Below are 17,557 nucleotides of genomic sequence, written 5' to 3' on the forward strand. Positions count from 1 at the left end.
TTGTGTGCGCGAAACATGTGATGTGATGTGATAAGCTCCATGTATCCATCACATTTTTTGTACCCAGTATATCCCCCCACCACATCCCTACTGTTAGCTCATTTAGGAAGTCGAAGGGCCAGTACCTGATTAGTGAAGATGAGCACTGCTTGGGGACTAAAAGAGGATCAGATGCTGGGACTCTTTATCATGATGTAGGATTGCAGGGAAGTGGAGTTCCAGTTCCATTGTGTGAGAAAGGGCAATACAAGGAGACCTCCTGCCAGTGTATGGCTGCCCGGCCAAAATGAAAGAAACAGCTCTTTTCTCTGGGGCTAAACTGCTGCATTAATGAAAAAAAAAAAAAATACAATCGGATCCCTCAGCTTTAAAATTTAATGCCTTACTCCTGCCATATTTCTCGAAGCAGAGAAAAGGTTATTCACCCTCACTATGAGATTCGCTTACAGGTTGAATAATAATGGCGTGGTATTACATTTCAGCTGGACAGATATGGTATCAGATGTAGCACGTTACAGCTGAAGACATATCGGCTGCTTTAAAGCTCTGGGATTTTGCTTTTGTTTTAATTCATATGCAAAACCTGTCCGAACCGGTTCTGTGTGTTAGCAAAGAGCCGCTGTAGGATCATCGCCGTTCATTTCCCTGGTTTGTGCGGAGCTGGCAAAAACACAAACATCAGCCCAAAAATAACTAAGACTGCAAGTGAGCCATCCATAACAATGGATATTTTTTCCACCGCCTAATGAAAAATATAGAACGTTCAATGAAATCCGTCTAGGTTCAATATGAAATAAACCTACACTTACATGTGTTTCATCCATTGAGGTTCTTTAAGGAAGAAAATCCCACTGTGGAGCTACTACTAGCCAATTATTGACAAAGGAGTCCAAGTCAAGTACTCAAATACAGTTCCTGAGTGTGGATTAATAGCACATCCCCCCCCCCCCCCATCAAATATAAATGTAGTTCAACCAGGAGAAATAAAGGAGAGGACCAAATTAGGGGTATCCAGTGCGTTTCTTTGAAACACATTTCCCTTTATTGGCATTGTGAGGCTGATGAGAATTGCACATAAAAAATAAAGTTCACAAGGAAGAGAGTACAACAGGTAGAACCACAAAGGCATTGGTAGGACTCAGCAGAAGGCAACATGGATAGGACCAAAAGAAAAAAAAAGATTAAAAAAATACAACCAACACCCCTACCCCCCCCCACCCCCCCAAACCCCAATATAATGAGTATAGCCACTCATATCCACTCTCATTCATACTCAGCAACAACACGCATGTCTTGAACTTCCAAAGGAAACATGATCAGTCACAAACAAACATCTACAGCAGTGTCAAATCCCTCAGGAGATCACATTGGTAAAAACTGTCACACACTCAAAACCCCCTGCTGGGGATTGCAATATATTGCTACTCTAGCAATTTACAAAGCATTTTTAATAGATATATATCACAATGATTAAAAGCCACATATCAAATGGGACGTGACACTATTACCCAAGCTCTGTGCAGAAAAAAGAACACTACAGACAAAACAAGGAAGGGTTTTTCCTCACCCTTCATATATTGCCTCTTTTTGCCTCTTTTTGGAGAGGTCTCATCTACACAGTCTTACTTCATGAAAGTTGTTCTGCAATTAATACAAAAGATCTTGCACTCTTTTGAAAAGAGACTTTTTTTCTTATTATCCTCACTATAAATCAGTCATTAATTATACTACAAACCACAAGGTTGCCTTCAATGGCAGGACAATGTCTGGTCGACGTTTCAGCTTTGCAAGTTTTTCTGACGTTATAGAGGGTTCCTAAACAGGCTGGCATCAAAACACAGCCTTTTTATTCAGCATAACATTTAAAGAGAAATTGTGATCTGCCCCTACAAGTGGACAGGTATTCTGGCGAACAGAATCCACCCAAAATTCTGCAATTTCTGCAAAATCTCTTTTATTTCTTGATGACCTTTTTCTTTCTGCAATGTTTTTAATTTGTATTTTAAAGCACTCTGAGCTGCATTATTTATGTATGAAAGGTACTAACCTATATAAAGTTTCTTCTTTTTATTATTGTTAATCATTGTTATAATATTACCCGTAGGTCAGTGGTAATGTGGTATTTTTCTCACTTTTGCTCTTCTTTCCTCCAAAAGATACGCATGTCTAAATAGACAGTACAAACACGATAAAAGGACTTCCTCAGCTACAGTGTGCTGACATATACTAAATCACTGGAATGAAGCGCCCATGTTTAGACAGAGGCTGGGTACCAGGTCAGGTCAAACCATACAACAACATGAGCTAAAATACAACTTTGAAAAATAATTTATTGCTTTTTATTTTTACCTTTTTTTTTATACATATTTTTGTCTTTCATTATTACTCTTTATTTTTGATAGTTATTGTGAATAATGTGAAGATTAGTATTTTATATATATATATATTTATATATATATATATATATATGTTTTGTTTTTTTTTACATCAAATACAAGATTTTTAAAAAATTCAGGAAAGGAAACTGTAAACTTTAGTTTGGCATTCACATAACCAAGCGTGTGAGGAGCAACGAGACAGATTCATTGTGGTACAATAAAATACCTGCAAAACGAGTTTATTGCTTTATGTGTTTTAGAAAAGAAACACGGGGGCTGAAGATCTGATATGACTGCAGACCATAGGCAAAAAATCCATTTTGGAAAGAAACCACTCCAGAGAAACATAGTTCATTGTCTACTAGTGCTTGTAGTGGTCACATGAACATTTTTGTTTATATGAACGTTTTTGTTTCTTAAAGGCATAGAAAATGATATTTCCATTAAGCATTTACTTGTACATCTTTCTCAGTGAATGTTAAATAATAAATCAAATAACAATATAAATTTGTAAGGCTCATCATATTTGATGACAACCTTAAATATTTTGATCAGAATACTGAAATAAATATCTATTTTCCTCATGAGAAATGAGCAGGAGTTTCTCTGTGTTTGAGGGAGCACAATCATCTCTCAGTGAAAGTGAATTACCAAAATGATCATTACACAAAGAAATGAATTCAAGCTTGATTCCGTCAAAAGAAAAAAAAATGATAGGGCTTTCATTTTATACAGTTATGGACATAAAAGTATTAAAATGTATCATACGTAGGCTGGGTAAGAAGAAAGCTCAAAGACGCATGACTAATGACATTTAAAAACAAAAGTCTTTGAAAAAAAAAAATCTGTTCGCATGCTCCCCCCCAAGAGCCATCAACCTCCATACACATTTTTACAATCATATCACATTACCTAACCACATTGCCATGTTGGTTACACATCATTGTAATGACTACAGATCAACATTCTCAATTAAGAAAGTTTCATCTTAAAAAGGCTGCATTTTACAGTGCATAGCTGTAACAAATAAAGAACTTTGCCTTGATATGTACACAAAATAAAAATATTCAATTTAATATCTGTAAATATCTGACTACATTATTTTCCCCAAATGTAGACAATATTATCTTGATATTTATCCCACACTCTTAACAATATTGTAACACCACATCCAAATACCAAGTTAAATAAAAAAGGCTAAAAAGAAACAAATCAAATAAAAACTGACTGAACAGGCTGCACCGTATCATCCCTCAAAGTGCTGAGACTGGAACAGCGCGAGGAGAAAATTCTTGTGGAGATCACAGTCTCCCAGAAGCACAGAACACGCACATCTGTGCATTCCTCTAAAGTTTCATTGGCTATCCCCACAAGTAATGTCTCACCTCAGCTTTGCAGCAGCTAGGTTCATGTAAACTTTTGCTTTTAGATATACATATATATATCTTTATATATATATATCTTTATATATATATATATATATATATATATATATATATATATATATATATATATATATATATATCTGTGTGTGTTTGTGTGTGTGTGTGTGTGTGTGTGTGTGTGTGTGTGTGTGTGCGTGTGCGTGCGTGTGTGTGCGCATGTGAGTGTGTGTGTATATTCATATATTTCTCTGCGTCTTTATACAGACTTTGCTCTTACATGTAAAACTTCATGTTCAGAGGACTGAAACAGCAGTGAGGTATCACGGATCCTCTCCTGGTCGCCAGCAGATGTGGTAGAGCTCGTTACCTTCTCAGGCTGCATTGGGCCTCACGCAACAAGCTGTCGAAATCCATAGAGTCATACTTGCTCTTAGTGGAAGCTGGATCAAAGTCGTCACAATGAGAGTCTGAAAGAAGTAGGAGATATCGACAGAACTTGTCAGCACTGGACAGGAAAGTTGGCCTCACAGCCACTTCCATGCACTTTAAACTCGGGTGATGCTTTGCCTCTGTTATTTCACCACTGTGGAATAACCTGCTATGACTTCTTTCCTTTGTTTATATAGCAGTAGTAGCTAGTAAATGTCTTGAACACTACAAGGAACTCGCTAACGTTGTGAAATCTCAGAATCGTGGCAGGAACTGAGGCATCGCACAACTTCTGTATTTTGCCCGAGAGACCCAAGTGCGCTTCTACCCATGGTGTAATCTTACAAGCATCATACAAGCAGGTTATCTAAAATGCCCTTTTAAGTAATTAAACGATGCCTGAACACTAATAAAAAACAACAACAACAACCCAGCCCTATCAAAGCCAGTGTCAAAAACGAGAATGCGGTCAGCGGAAGGCATGCATTATGATTGGTAGCTGAGATAATAAATACGGCCGTCTTATCTCTGGTGGCAGGCCGCTTCACAAATGGGGCCCCCACACACGGACCGCGGCGCGGTTGAGCTGTGTGAGAAATGGGAACGACCGTGGCGAGCAGGAGATGCCAGTCGTGATCTAATACTGTGGCTAAGGGGAGGATTGTGTCACGTCGTGCACCTTGAAGGATGAAAGATGCCCCTGCGCTCTACTTAGAACTAATGGACAGTGTCTCAGAAACAACAAGGAGAGAGCAAAAAGACACGCCCGGGCTCGAGAGCAGGGCACCGCTTGGGTGCAGCATCATTCAAGCTGCCTCCACCCCCAGTCTCGGTCTGAAAGCGTCTCTGCTGTTCAGCCCAAACTCGGCACGAAAGCCTCTGCTTTTTTTTAAAAAAGAGCAGCAAAATGAAGGTCTCCCTATCCATTTCCTGCAAGGTGGAGGTGGTCTCTTAAACACAATGCCTCCGTATGGCCCTTAAGGTAACAACTGCCAGGCTGCTCAGCTTTGGAGGACATATTATATCTGCCATCTGAATACCTTTGGCCTTACCCTCAACCTTTGAAATGCACTGTAATGTGCTCATTATTTGAAGGAAAGTGCTCTTGTTCCCTTCCATTGACCTGCACAGGCATCAGGGACGCAGACACAAATCCTCCAAGCATCCCCTACAAGTATGCATCTCTGAGCTCACATTTTGTAGGAAATAAACATATAGTAGAAAATTGACTAACTATTAAAGTCACCACCAGAGTCCTCCATTCTCTGGACTATAACGGGAACAAATTATCTTCCGTTTACCTTTAATGAACAGCATCTCCCAGAGCTCGTATATGTTTACTCTTTCCTTAGGGTTCTCCCACTTTGCTTTTTCTTTTTTTCCTCCCAAATAAGACACTTTCTCCTTTCATCAAGGAGATCATTGCTGGCTGTTTCTTTATACTCTTCCATTATAGACATTGTGATCAGAAGAGGGCCTACAACTGGTCCCTGAGGATCTATTAATCCATGAGAAAAGGTAGCCTACACAAGTCTTATTCACTGCATTCTCTGATTGCTTTCTGAGTGTGGTATGTGCAATGTAAAGCCCACGATGATATGGAGACCATGTATGAGATGGCCCAAAAGCCAGAAATAGTAGACCCTGTGCAAGAAAAACTTTTAAAACTTGGGCCTTGATAAAAATGCTCCATCAGGCTATAAAAGCATTAGATGACAGCGATCTAGGGAGAGGGGCTTTGGGCTGGGCTGGGCTGGGCACGACAGGTAAGGGGGAAATACATTCTGAATGAAAACAGAGGAAAGGGGAAAGCTATAAAACAGAGGACTGAAAATCAAAAGAAAAACAGAGAGAGAGTGTCAGAAGGTGACGGAGAATAGGAGAGATATGGAGAGATGGGGATAGAGCTGATTAAATCAGACCCTCCAAGTGGAAGCTCTCCAAGCTCACCCACACTTCCCTCTTCTCTCATTTTCTCTCTTTCCCATTCTCTCTCTCGCTCCATCTATATGCCTCTTTCACTGCCTTCCTCCTCACCTCCTGCCCCCGTTTCTCTACGTGCAGCGGCCGTGTCACGGCGATCCAGCCTCTGTGGAACTCCACCACCCCCCACTCCCCAGCAGCTGGTAGCAGACAGAGCCCCGCACAGGAAGCGCTGGCTGATGAGACATGCCCTTGTGTTCCTCTCCTCTCCCTCCATTTTTACATCTCTCCTTTCACCACCCAGGGAGGCAAGAGCATGAAAAATGCATGCACGCGTGTACAGTATCAAACCGGCCCCCCGGGGCATTTCAAAGTCTTTTCCTTGCCGAATCACCGCTATGCTGATTAACTGTCAAAAGCGGCATAGTGTTGGTAATGAGGCACCTTGCACATTCCTCAAGATGCCACTATAGCTAAAAGACGTATAGGGGTATGGCTCTATTCTTGGGTCAAAATCGGAGTGGCTGCCTGAACTCCACGTGCCCTCTTCAATGCCTAAGCGAAAGATACCTGCCTGGAGGGGATATGGCAGAAGCGTCCCCCGAGTTTGAGGCATCACTCAAACCTTTTGCTTCGCAGCTATTTATTTCCGCTTTGAAAGGCAGCCTTTTGTCAGCGATGGCTCCGGGCTGGCGTGCGTGGCGGGGCCGGGCGGGCGCGCTTACCCAAGTCTGTGTAATCCGATTTGCAGAACTGCTTTTGTTTTCCGAAGCAAAGCTCGAACTGAGGCTCGTTCGACCTGCGCAGGGTGTGGCCGTTCTCAAGGGCAGCGAAGGCGTCACAGGTGTAGCGGTAGGTGATGAAGCCAAAATTTTCCCTGCAGCAGGAACAGAAAATGAAGCGTCAGCCCGTCGGCTGGGGACTCCGATGTGGCTTTTGCATATAAATGCAAAACTGGAATCAATAAAAGTGTGACATCTTGCTGTTCCTTTTTGGGGTCATAACAGCATATTCCTGTTTATTTTCAAGTGAGGCCTATGCTTTGTCTGGCCTTACTATAAACTAGCTTTCTAGCTAGCTTTTGTATGATTAGCTATGACAGTTCAGAGGAATCCATGTATGCCCTATTATTTGCCTGAAAATGGCAACAAATGATACGTTTTTCAGACTAAGATGGGAATTGAGCCTCTTTGCCACTGTACACAAGGTGCATGCACCCGCACATGTGCTAAAGACCTTACCCGTCAGGTCTCAAGTTGACAGCGCACTCCTCGATCTCGCCAAAGACTTCAAAGCGGCTCTTGAGCTCGGAGCGCGTGCTGTCGGCCCGAAGACGTCCCACGTACAACACCCGCCGCTCCTCCTGGTCATTAATGGCAAGGCGGGGGGGGATTAGAAAAGCATGACTCCTCTGCCTCTATCTCCTCTCGCTGTGCTCTCAGACTCTCACTCCATCACTGTAATTAACACACCACTGTGGGAAAGCCAAGAACGGTACACAGGGAGAGATTGGAGGGCTCATCTTTTCTTTGTGTGTGTGTGTGTGTGTGTTGTGTGTGTGTGTGTGTACACACCACAGCTAAACCCCTCCTCTTATCTGATGTAAGATTCAATCTGGGCAGCCCTGAACAGCCCTAGAACTCATCTAGAATGTTCCAGTTTATGACAACTAAAGATTTGACCACAGAAGTATGAACATCAGATAAAAGGGAACGAGAAAAAAAAAAGAGAGTGGGTTTTTTCCCCCCTCTCCAGCGTTAACACGGATCTTTTATGGATCTTTTATGGAATAACGACCGCTGCTCATTCGAACACAGAGCCGCAGAGATGCTGCACCTCACTCGTCTGAGCACGGAATATGCAGATGGCCTGGGCCCTAGTGCCGTCTACGCCGCACAAAAAAGAAATTAAAAAGCCAAACTGCCTTGATGCTGAAGCTGGGAGGATAGCTGGACAGTCTTGCACTGGCCACATCCCTCCAACTGACCTGGCCAACTGTGGTCAAATCCTAGCAAGTCTGCCACAGATGGAGGAGAAACCGATTCTCCCACTGTGCTATGGAGGAATGAGAATGAGAGGGTCACAGTGTGGAGTGGCAGAGCTTAAAGACCTCGCCAGGCTAAACATATACATTTAGAGACATTTATTTCTGTTTGTTAATCACAAGACACAGTACAAGCCTCAGGCTATTTTTGTATTACTGACATTATTTATTTATGCGCTCAAACACTTGCCTGTCATTGTGCTCACTGAAAAATCTACAAATACTTATAATTTAGAGTCATATCCAGAGGCCTGCCGTAACTTACACATGTAAATCAATTGCCTGGCACCAAACTAATGGTACACCCTGACGCATGACGCAGCATTGCCAGTCACGACGCTGCTCCTTCCTCCGACAAGGCAAGACATTACAAATTAAGCGGAGCATGCAACTTCATTTTCTTTTTATTCCCCGTTTGCTCGTCATCTCCTCCTCCTCCCTGCCGTCACGTTCATGCGAGAGACAAAACAGTTTGCTGAATTGGTGGTTTAGTTTGCTGACGGCGAGGTTTCAAACATGTCACCTGGAGGCTGGCGCCCCGTGTGACGCTCTCACGTCCTCCAGCCCCCCAAACTGCTTCTGACGGCTCGGCCCATGTTACCCATAATCCTCTGCCTTCAGAAAAAACGGAAGTAGGGGTGGGTCGGTAGCGCCATGGGGGGGCGGGGGAGATAATGGCAAGGCCAAATCACATTTACTTTTATCGGTAAAGGGCTGAGCCAAGCTGTCTCGTTTCACAATTTGGTCGAGCACAAATGGAAGGAAAACCTGATATTTTCTCAAATGGAACTATTTAAAAGAGATACCCGCTCTAAATCCATGTCATGTTTCCGCAGCTTTGATATGAGTTGTCTTATTTTAACATAATTATCCCCACTCCCCCTGCCGCGCCACGCCACCCCGCTGTCTGGTCGAGAATATTTACCCCATGATGTGATTAATAGGATCCAGCACCACTCCAAGATGCCAAGGAGGTGTAAAAAACACATAAGCGGGCGATAAAGAGGGAACACTGAAAGGTAGCCTGAACGGCAATAGCGTGAGGGGAAAGGCTCTGCAGGCGCAGGAGGACGGATCCGCATCAGGTCTGCAGGGCGGCAAAAAGGAGCGACGTAGGAAATGAACAAATTAAGTTTGGAAACCGAACGATGGGGGACACATGCCTACTCACTATCGCTTGTTGCCGTTGTCGCTCCCTCTGTTCGGACTTTTCGCCCTCCTGTTTGTCATGGTTCCACTGGTACTCCTCCCTCTTCAGCTGTTCGTGCTGGTACTCTTCATAGCTGTCGTACCTATGCGCGGGGGAGGGGTCATGTCACAAAGCTATCGTGCACCTTCATGCATTGGTTTCATATAGGTGAAATGGCGAGATCATAGTCCCCTCCCCGTTAATTTATTTTTTCCCTGAGTGAAGAAGACAAATAAACACATTATTAAGATGTCTCCTGGCTCCCCTAAGTGGGACTCTAGAGGGGGCATGTCAGGAACTGGGCAGCTGCATCTGTTAGCACACCTTCTTGTGCTTTAACTGTCTGCTGAGGCTGAGCTTCCTACCCAGAAATGGAGCTTTTCTCCTGATCTGCAATTGGCTGAAACTCGTTTGCAAAACAGGCTTTAAAGGCGCAAGAAAGGCTGCTAACACTGTAGTGATGCAAAGGAGCTTTGTTAGATGTTTACCTGGGCCTCCGACCAAGAACAGAGCGTGACTGGGTTTGAGGGCTTCTGTGACTCCTGGATTTGAGAGTGCTGTTGTCAACAGTGTGACGAGACCTGTGTAGCGAATATCAAGTAAACATGTAAAAACTACATATTACAGATATCCTAGTTTCCACAGAATATCCTATCTATTTTACACTCCTTTAGGACTATAGACAAATGGGTTATACTGGGTCTTAACATAAACTGACACATATTCACACTGTGTAGTGCATGGGTTTAAAAATTCTATACTGCAGGTTTGCTCTCAAAATTTTACCATTAAAACACTCGAGCGCATCGAACACATCAAAGTTTAAAAAGATAATCTTTAAATATAAATGACAATGTTTTCTACTGCAGAGGGGAACATTTTTGGTCTAAAATTCCTGTTTGGAATTTCAATACACATGCTTTGAACTTATCCATCTCTACATGGAGCGAGCCATGAAATGACATCTTTTTTTGTGAAAACCAAACATAAACCAGCAATTATCCAATCTGAGTATGCTTGCGAACTTGCGAGGCAAATCTCATTCATCAGGCAGCAGGCAGAGATGGCGCAGCACTACAGGAATGCCTCGGAAATGCCGTTTTTTGGAGAATCCCCTTTTCGGCGCGCACCCTCCTATCCTGTGCCGCAAAATCAAAGGCAGCGCTGCGAGTATTCTCTCCCCGGCTTCCCTGTGATGATGTAATGGCTTTTAAAAGGCTCCGCTGCATTTATCTCCCAGGGGCCTCCTAGCAGCTAATGCTGATGAGCAAAAATAACAGCTGCCACTAAAAACAACAAAGCTCCATCAAACAGTGTTGGGACACCATCTATGGTCCGACAGAACACAGAAAAGATGGGGAGGCGGTGTTCAGAGGTAGGAGATCTTCACACACTCTAATACGTTTGTGTGATCAAGACAACACAAAAAAGTCCCTATTGAGAAGAATGAATGAATCGCACAGAAATGAGGGGACACAGTAAGACTGTTAAATCTACGCGCTATAAAGCTACGTGCTTTTCAAGTTGGCTTATTTAACATTAAAAATTTCTAATGCCAAATGTAATGGTGGTGGGTGCAACTCATGTAGCATAACAGCTGGATCGCATAAGCCATGTCAAGACTTCGTGATCAAGAATGCTCAAAGTGCATTTCCCCTCCTGACGCCAAGGCCCTCTGTGCAGCGTGTAACAAGTCATTCTCCTCTCAGGATGTGCACGGTCAGCTGTCTGGCCTTAAGTGGTCATGCTGAGAGACTCTTGTTCTGGGTGTATCCCATGATAGCCCACAGAGGAGATTTTCTTCCCTATGTGGCCTGTACTGAATTGTGCGCGTTCGTGTCCGGGCTACAGAGACCGCGTAGGTGTAAGCAAGACCCCCTCCGCTGGTACTTACCAAGAGGGGGAGCGGCTGTCAGGGGACTGCGAGCGTGAGTATGGGGACCTGGACAGGGACCTGCATCTGTGGCGGGAGGAAGACCTGGAGCGCGAGCCCGACTGTGGCCAGCGGAAGTGCCGTGGAGACAGCAGAGTGGAGGGCGGCGAGATGGAGCTCCGGGACGGCGAGCTGCTGGAGGGGGAGCAGGAGGCCGAGCTCTCGAGGAGCAGCTCCAGAGGAGTCCCTTCCCATGAGCAGAGAAAGCGCTCACCGCCTGCCTCCAGCCCGTCGAAGTCGGCCAGGCCCGGGTGCATGTAGCCCCCGAAAGGGGAGTAGTGCTCATCGCCCGAGTCGCATTCGTCCACTGGCTGGAAGCCTCTCGGCTCGGCCTCGCTGAAGAATGCCTGCTGCGGATTACCGAAGTGCCTGTTGAGCTCGTCCCGTATCTCCTGGTCACACAGAGGCTTCCTGCCGGCAGAGCCGCTGAGCTCCGCGGATGCTTCAGCGCCTGACACGGGGCTGCAGTCCTGCCCCCTAGCCCCCTTGTCCGGACGAGCCTCCTGGACCATGGGCAGAGCGCTGCTGTGCGGCTGCCCGGCCAGAGAGGAAGATGAGGGGCGATCGGAAGACGAAGAGGATGCGGGAGCAGAGGAGGGCAGCGCGGCTGAGTCCTTACGTTCCGCGTGCCGGCCCCCCGCCGGCCCGGCGACGGCGGGGACGGTGGAGCCGCCGTCTCGTTTTGTGCTCGAGGACTGGCAATAGTCATGATCGCCAAAGACGCGGGGCGTGGGCCGCTTGCTCCGCCGCTCCTCCGAGCCCTCCAGAGGCAGGGCGATGGACACCTTGCTCAGCTGGGCATAGAGCTCAGTCTGCTTGGGCCCTTTCCTGTCAGGGCCACTGTCTGGCTGAGTGCAAGGGCCTCCAGTGCTCAGCTTGGCCCTCTTGCATGTCAAGGCTGAAGAGGAGCATGAAGACAGCTTGGTTTTGAGTGATACTTTGAAAGGGTTCTCTTGACTGGCTTTGTGAGGAGGCGTGGTTGGTGGTGTCAGACCTGTGTAGAAGAGTACAGATGCCAGGTATAAATTCACAGTACAGGTTTATGTTACAATACAGCGCAGCCCAGAGCCTATCCGCTTGGCTGGCATGTTGAAAATAGCTTTGATTAAAATATTCCTAATCCTGATCTGCATTTTATTGGAATATTGACAGATTAATGAAACCTCAGATGGAACACTGAAAGGGCTTGAGTCACTCCTCCTAATTTCCTACTGACCTTGGATAACCCCATTCTTTATAAATAAAAAAAAGTGGCCTGTTAGGCAACCATATTACATTAGCAACCCCCCCCCACCCCCGCCCCACACACACACACACACACAGGACACACATAGAGCTCTAGGGTTTCTTTGTAATAGAGACTGATCATTTTGGTCCAATCAACCTCACCAAGGCCTGAGAAAGTCCTTACATCTAAATCCTTGGCTAGTATGTTGATAGCTTACTTTGGTACAGACAACAGCTACATGTCTTTGAGGCTGGAACGAGAGCTCAGTGGCTGTTGGAGAATGTATTATTATTCTCCTCGGCTCTGCCACTGCGTTCCCCTCATGAACCACAGCACTCCTGACAGATTTATGTGGCACCAGATGGCAGTTATATGAGAAATCCTGAGATGTGTCGTTTTACGACATTGTTAATGCACTTGCACAAACAACTGAATGTAGTTCTCCCTCTGTCTCTGCTTCTCTCTTCTCTGTGTGTTTCCTCTCTAGGAATCATCTGAATTTTTGACTTCCTATGTCTGAGTTCCTAAAGCATATAGTTCTGAATTCCTTCTGAAGGGTGTCTGTTGTGCCTCTTGCGTTGTTGTGGCACTTCTTTCTCAGTTTGTTATAGATATGATTATTAAGTAGTTGAGCGAGACTTGAGGCAAAATTTTTATCTCAAATTTTAACAAAAGGAAATGTCTCAGTCTTTCTCCTTAAAACCACCCTCTAGCATTGTTTATGTCCGTCTGTCCATTAGAAGGATGCGGCGCCATTACCAGCATGGCTGGTGCTGTATTTTGAAAACACGGGGCTCATATTATAAGTACCATTATGGCAACACAAGAGCCGTGAAAAGTAGAGAGGAAAGCTGCTGTCAGGGCAGATTCTACCAGCGAAACAGCATCTGGGCAAAACAATGCACACAGGGTTGTAAACTAAGAGCCATTAGTGCCTCCGGAATAAATCAGAATTAGATAAATGCATGCCACTCAGTCAGTGATGGATGTGACGTAGACACAAACACTAATCAAACAGCTGGGGGGGGGGGGGGGGGGGGTTCATCTGTTTCCATCCAGGTGGGAATTGCACAGGGACCTCTGAGCGAATTACTACCAAAAGCTTACGGAGCTGATCCCCGAGGTAATCTCTAAAAGCCATGAGAGTGACACGTAGACTGACCTGGCTGTTATAGATACCATAATTAAAGACACCAGTAGCCCACAGTAAATCTATTAGAGAGGAGGGGATTAGCGAGCAGTGTTAAAGCTCCTGTCCACTGTCTATTCTGCAGGTGTCTTGCTTCTGTCGTTTTCTCCACGCCAGCCTTGACTAACTTAAATATTCTCTCTAGCACATCATAACCATTGCACTCTTTCTACCTCTCCAGTTTTCTCAGCGTCAGAGGAAACTGTCATGGCCACAGAAGCCTTGGAAAGGAAATGTTACAATTTGTATTGCTGAGATGAAAATTTACTCCTGAATAAACTATCTCTGCCGCCCTTACAGCTGCACTGACTCGTTACCAATTAATCAGCCGTGACAGGAAATATACTCCGCAGATCAACATTATCTAAGCCTGGAGAGCTTAAGGTAGGCCAAAGGACGCAGAACCAGTGTAGGACAACTAATCCTTGGAAAAGACTTCATCAAAGTGTTTGCCTTAATGGCTGCTTTACGCTAATATCTAATCCCAAATCTGTGTTGTGTAACGGGGAGAGTTTGTGGAGAATAAAAGCATCTTTGCATAAACGGAGCTGGATTTTGCCTCAGGCTAGGAGATATAGTCATGTGCAATAAACAGAGAGGAAAATTAATGGCCCTTGATGACTTATGAGCGCAACTTTAGTGGCTTGAGGGGAGACCCAGTGTAACCTTTAACTCTTACATAAACACAAGGTTAAGTGGCATGTCCAACGAGGTCAAAATGTAAAGGGTCGCGAGAACCACAGATTCCACAAAAATCCTCCATGTGCTTTCGTTAAGCCACTACAAGACAGCACCAAACAAAGTGTTACCTTGAATCTCATGGCTAGGTCAAATCTGTGCATTGAGAGCCATTATGTGGTGGTAAATGAATATCAAATGGCCTATTCATTCTGACACGTTGGGGGAGGAAAAGAGCAGCCATTTTGTTTTTATTGACCTGGAATGATTAATCTCTGCATGGGGGCTACTGAAATAATTACCTGCATGATTTACGCTGAGAGAGAGAAAGAGGAGGGGGGGTGTGGGGGGCAGAACTGCTGAAGCTTTGTGTTTTACCCTTAACCGACATTCACTTCATTTGACTTTAATTACCTTTTGCCTACAGCTTTTACCAACGTGCTTTATTAATAAATGTATGACACATGTAACGGACAGTACTGACACCAATAAGAATAATAAAATCCTTTCACATTGACCCTATTTGGCAAATGCTGTGCTACCTATAAATATTGGACGGGACAATGGAAACATGCCAATGACTCTAATCAAATTGCCAAACAGCAACGTTACAGATAACATCAGCAAACCAAATTGCATGGCAAAACTAATTAAAAACAGGACTAATGCTGCAAACAACGCATCAATTTGCTTCCGATGTATGGAGACTCCCAATCCGAAAACATTAGACTATAACCAAGTGAAAGTGAAAGAAAGACCTGCCAGAGAGTAGAAAAGGTGCACTGTAGATTTTCAGTTTGTACGAGTTAAGAATTGAAATTGTGCCTGTCTGTTGTGTGTGTTTTCAGCAAGCTTCACTGATTTGCTTACCTGGGGTTCCAGAGATCTCCACACTCAATGTGCGTTCAATGGTCTTGTTCTCAAATGGAGATCCCTTGTGGTCACTGCAACACATAAAAAGTAAATGTTGTAATAACAGCGAAGGGGCACTTTTAAAACGGTTGTGTGGTTCCAGAGCTTACAAATGGAAATGAAATCTAAGAAAAATGCCTCATTGCTGGTTTAGATCACTTTTTTTTTGGTTTGGTGTTCTAGTTCAGATTGTGTCTGATCTACAAGAATGGTGGAAAAACTCTCTCACTTACTTTGGAGACTCTGGGGTCAAAGGAAGTGGCAAGGTGGTTGGTTTGGCTGCAGAACACAAAGGAGCATGGGTAATTAATTAACTAAATTACAATGTGCCCAAAAGATATCAGGTCCACATCTACAAATCAATTTCAGATTTCGATTAAGAACAATGATGTGGCACTCTCAACCCAATACAACGTGACTAGAGTATTATCAGCCATTTAAAAAGCAACTTGACCCCATTGCTTCTTCACGTTTTAAAATCTTTTTGTTTTGTGTGTCTGACTGTTCACTTTCTGAGGCAAGATGGTATGATGGCATGTGTTCAGATATCCAACCCACATGAACGTTTCCCCACAACACAGAAGACAGAAAATGAGAAGAGAATGAGTTGAGAAAGAAAATAAACAGCACACGCATTACAAATGGCAATGGTGGGAACCCAACAGAAGAGCAAAATATTTGGCATGCATTTTAAAACCAAAGCAGGAGAAGAAAGAAGAGTCGAGGAAGCATGTGCAGTTGCCTGAGGCAGCGACTGTCTCCGACTGCAGCTAGGGAATGTCTTTCCATTAAAATATGGCAAGGTGGCCATGTTTTCCTGAGCTCACATGTAAAACGCTAGAAACTGGTCGACTCCAATTGCATCTGAGCGCCAATGAGTAGCTAGCTCACCTGCTGCTCATTAGTGTCAAGCCAAGGATCTCTGCCCATTCAGAACGTTGCCCTTTGGAAGACATGGTGCAGCTGGCTGCATTTTGGTTTTCTAGTGTCTAGCTTAAGTTAGCATCTGGGTTAGTCTGTAGTCAAACTGGGAAGCAGTTAGAGAAGGAGAGGCAGGAGAGAGAGGGCAGGGATGCAGCAATGATTACCTAACGGTGGTGGAACCTGGTCATCGGGGTGCTTGCAGACTGCCTGTCTGTGTGGGTTCTGCCCTTGTGTGGCGGAGGGGATGTGCTCTGGAACTAAAGAGTCTGGGAAGAGTGGACTTGGTGGACCCCATGGGAATGACATGGGGTTGCCCACGACATCATCACAAACATCTGCCCTAGTTTGGCCCACTGGATCTGTTGACCCTCTTATCTCCTGCTCTAATTTCATTAGCCAGCTTTCTAAGTCCAAGTCACCCAGCATAGAGAGCTCAAGATCTGATGGGTCAGCCTGACTAGGCTCCTTGCCTTCTGGAATGGCTTTTCCATTCTTGTATCTCTGACTAGCTTTCACTGTGTGCCTCCCTACATCTGTAGGAGGTATTTTGGGCCGGTCCCGCTTGTCTGCCTGGGGGACACTGGACTTGTGCAGACGGGCCCGGTAACGGCCCTGCCTGTTGCTGGAGGTCAGCAGCTGGCTGAGCATTGGGTGCTCTTGCTCTCGCCTCTTCTTCCTATTGGTAACTGTGATGTGCCTGTCGGCAGAGCTGGGCCCAGCCCAGCCGCCCGCCTCAAGACAACGGCCACAGCTGCCTGAGCGACCCGTTTCTCTAGGCAGGAGAGAGTAAGAGTGCATGTACCTAATGAAGCGGGCGGCAGCCAGGCCGCCCGCGTCGGCGCCCGGCTGTAGGCCCGGTGGCCTCCCCTCTTCGCCGGAGCAGGCGGGGCCACAGCCGCTTCCGCAGGACGGAACAGCGGGGGCGGATCGCTCCCCGTGTGGACACGGCTGCCACTGCCCTGCCCCCTCACCAGCCACACTACACGCCCCAGCCGCCTGGCTCTCACCTCTCTGGGCCTGCGCTGCCAGCTGCTGTTGCTGCGACGACAGGGGGGCTGAAGAGGACTTCTTCTTCGAGGCGGAAGAGGACGAGCAGGAGGAGAGGGAGGAGAAGGAGGAGGTGGACGAGGAGGACGGTGAGGAAGAGGACGAGCAGGAGGAGGCACCGGGCCCGCCCCTGTCTTTGCCATAGCCTGGCCACGTGCTTTTGGATTCGCCGGCTCTGGTTGGGAAGGCATCGTCGCTTGCGGTGAGGTACTTGAGCAGCTCGGTGCAGGGGCGCCTCACCAGGCGGCCCGGCTGGGGACAAACCCCTCTTTGTCTGCTGCTCCAGGGATTTTCCGTC

General features: G+C 45.6%; 1 protein-coding gene across 11 annotated transcripts in view; it reads right to left on the minus strand.

Moving 5' to 3' along the window:
- Positions 1-1,001: 1,001 nt before the first annotated feature.
- Positions 1,002-17,557, minus strand: part of ppargc1a (peroxisome proliferator-activated receptor gamma, coactivator 1 alpha) — a 38,117-nt gene continuing 21,561 nt past the window's right edge. For 10 of the 11 annotated variants that reach the window (XM_081694413.1, XM_081694412.1, XM_081694419.1 and 7 more), the window contains 9 exons: positions 16,377-17,556; positions 15,522-15,567; positions 15,247-15,320; positions 11,243-12,275; positions 9,837-9,929; positions 9,331-9,451; positions 7,357-7,478; positions 6,841-6,992; positions 1,002-4,230 (listed from right to left, as the gene is read on the minus strand). In XM_081694413.1, the coding sequence (XP_081550539.1) occupies positions 4,127-4,230; positions 6,841-6,992; positions 7,357-7,478; positions 9,331-9,451; positions 9,837-9,929; positions 11,243-12,275; positions 15,247-15,320; positions 15,522-15,567; positions 16,377-17,556 (2,925 nt within the window). In that variant the 3' untranslated portion in view covers positions 1,002-4,126. The remainder of the gene's footprint in view (positions 4,231-6,840; positions 6,993-7,356; positions 7,479-9,330; positions 9,452-9,836; positions 9,930-11,242; positions 12,276-15,246; positions 15,321-15,521; positions 15,568-16,376; position 17,557) is intronic. The other variant, XM_035519711.2, reaches the window with a different exon arrangement.

The sequence above is a fragment of the Electrophorus electricus genome, chromosome 13, assembly GCF_041902795.1.
Source record: "Electrophorus electricus isolate QZ-2024a chromosome 13, ASM4190279v1, whole genome shotgun sequence".
Lineage (NCBI taxonomy): Eukaryota > Metazoa > Chordata > Actinopteri > Gymnotiformes > Gymnotidae > Electrophorus > Electrophorus electricus.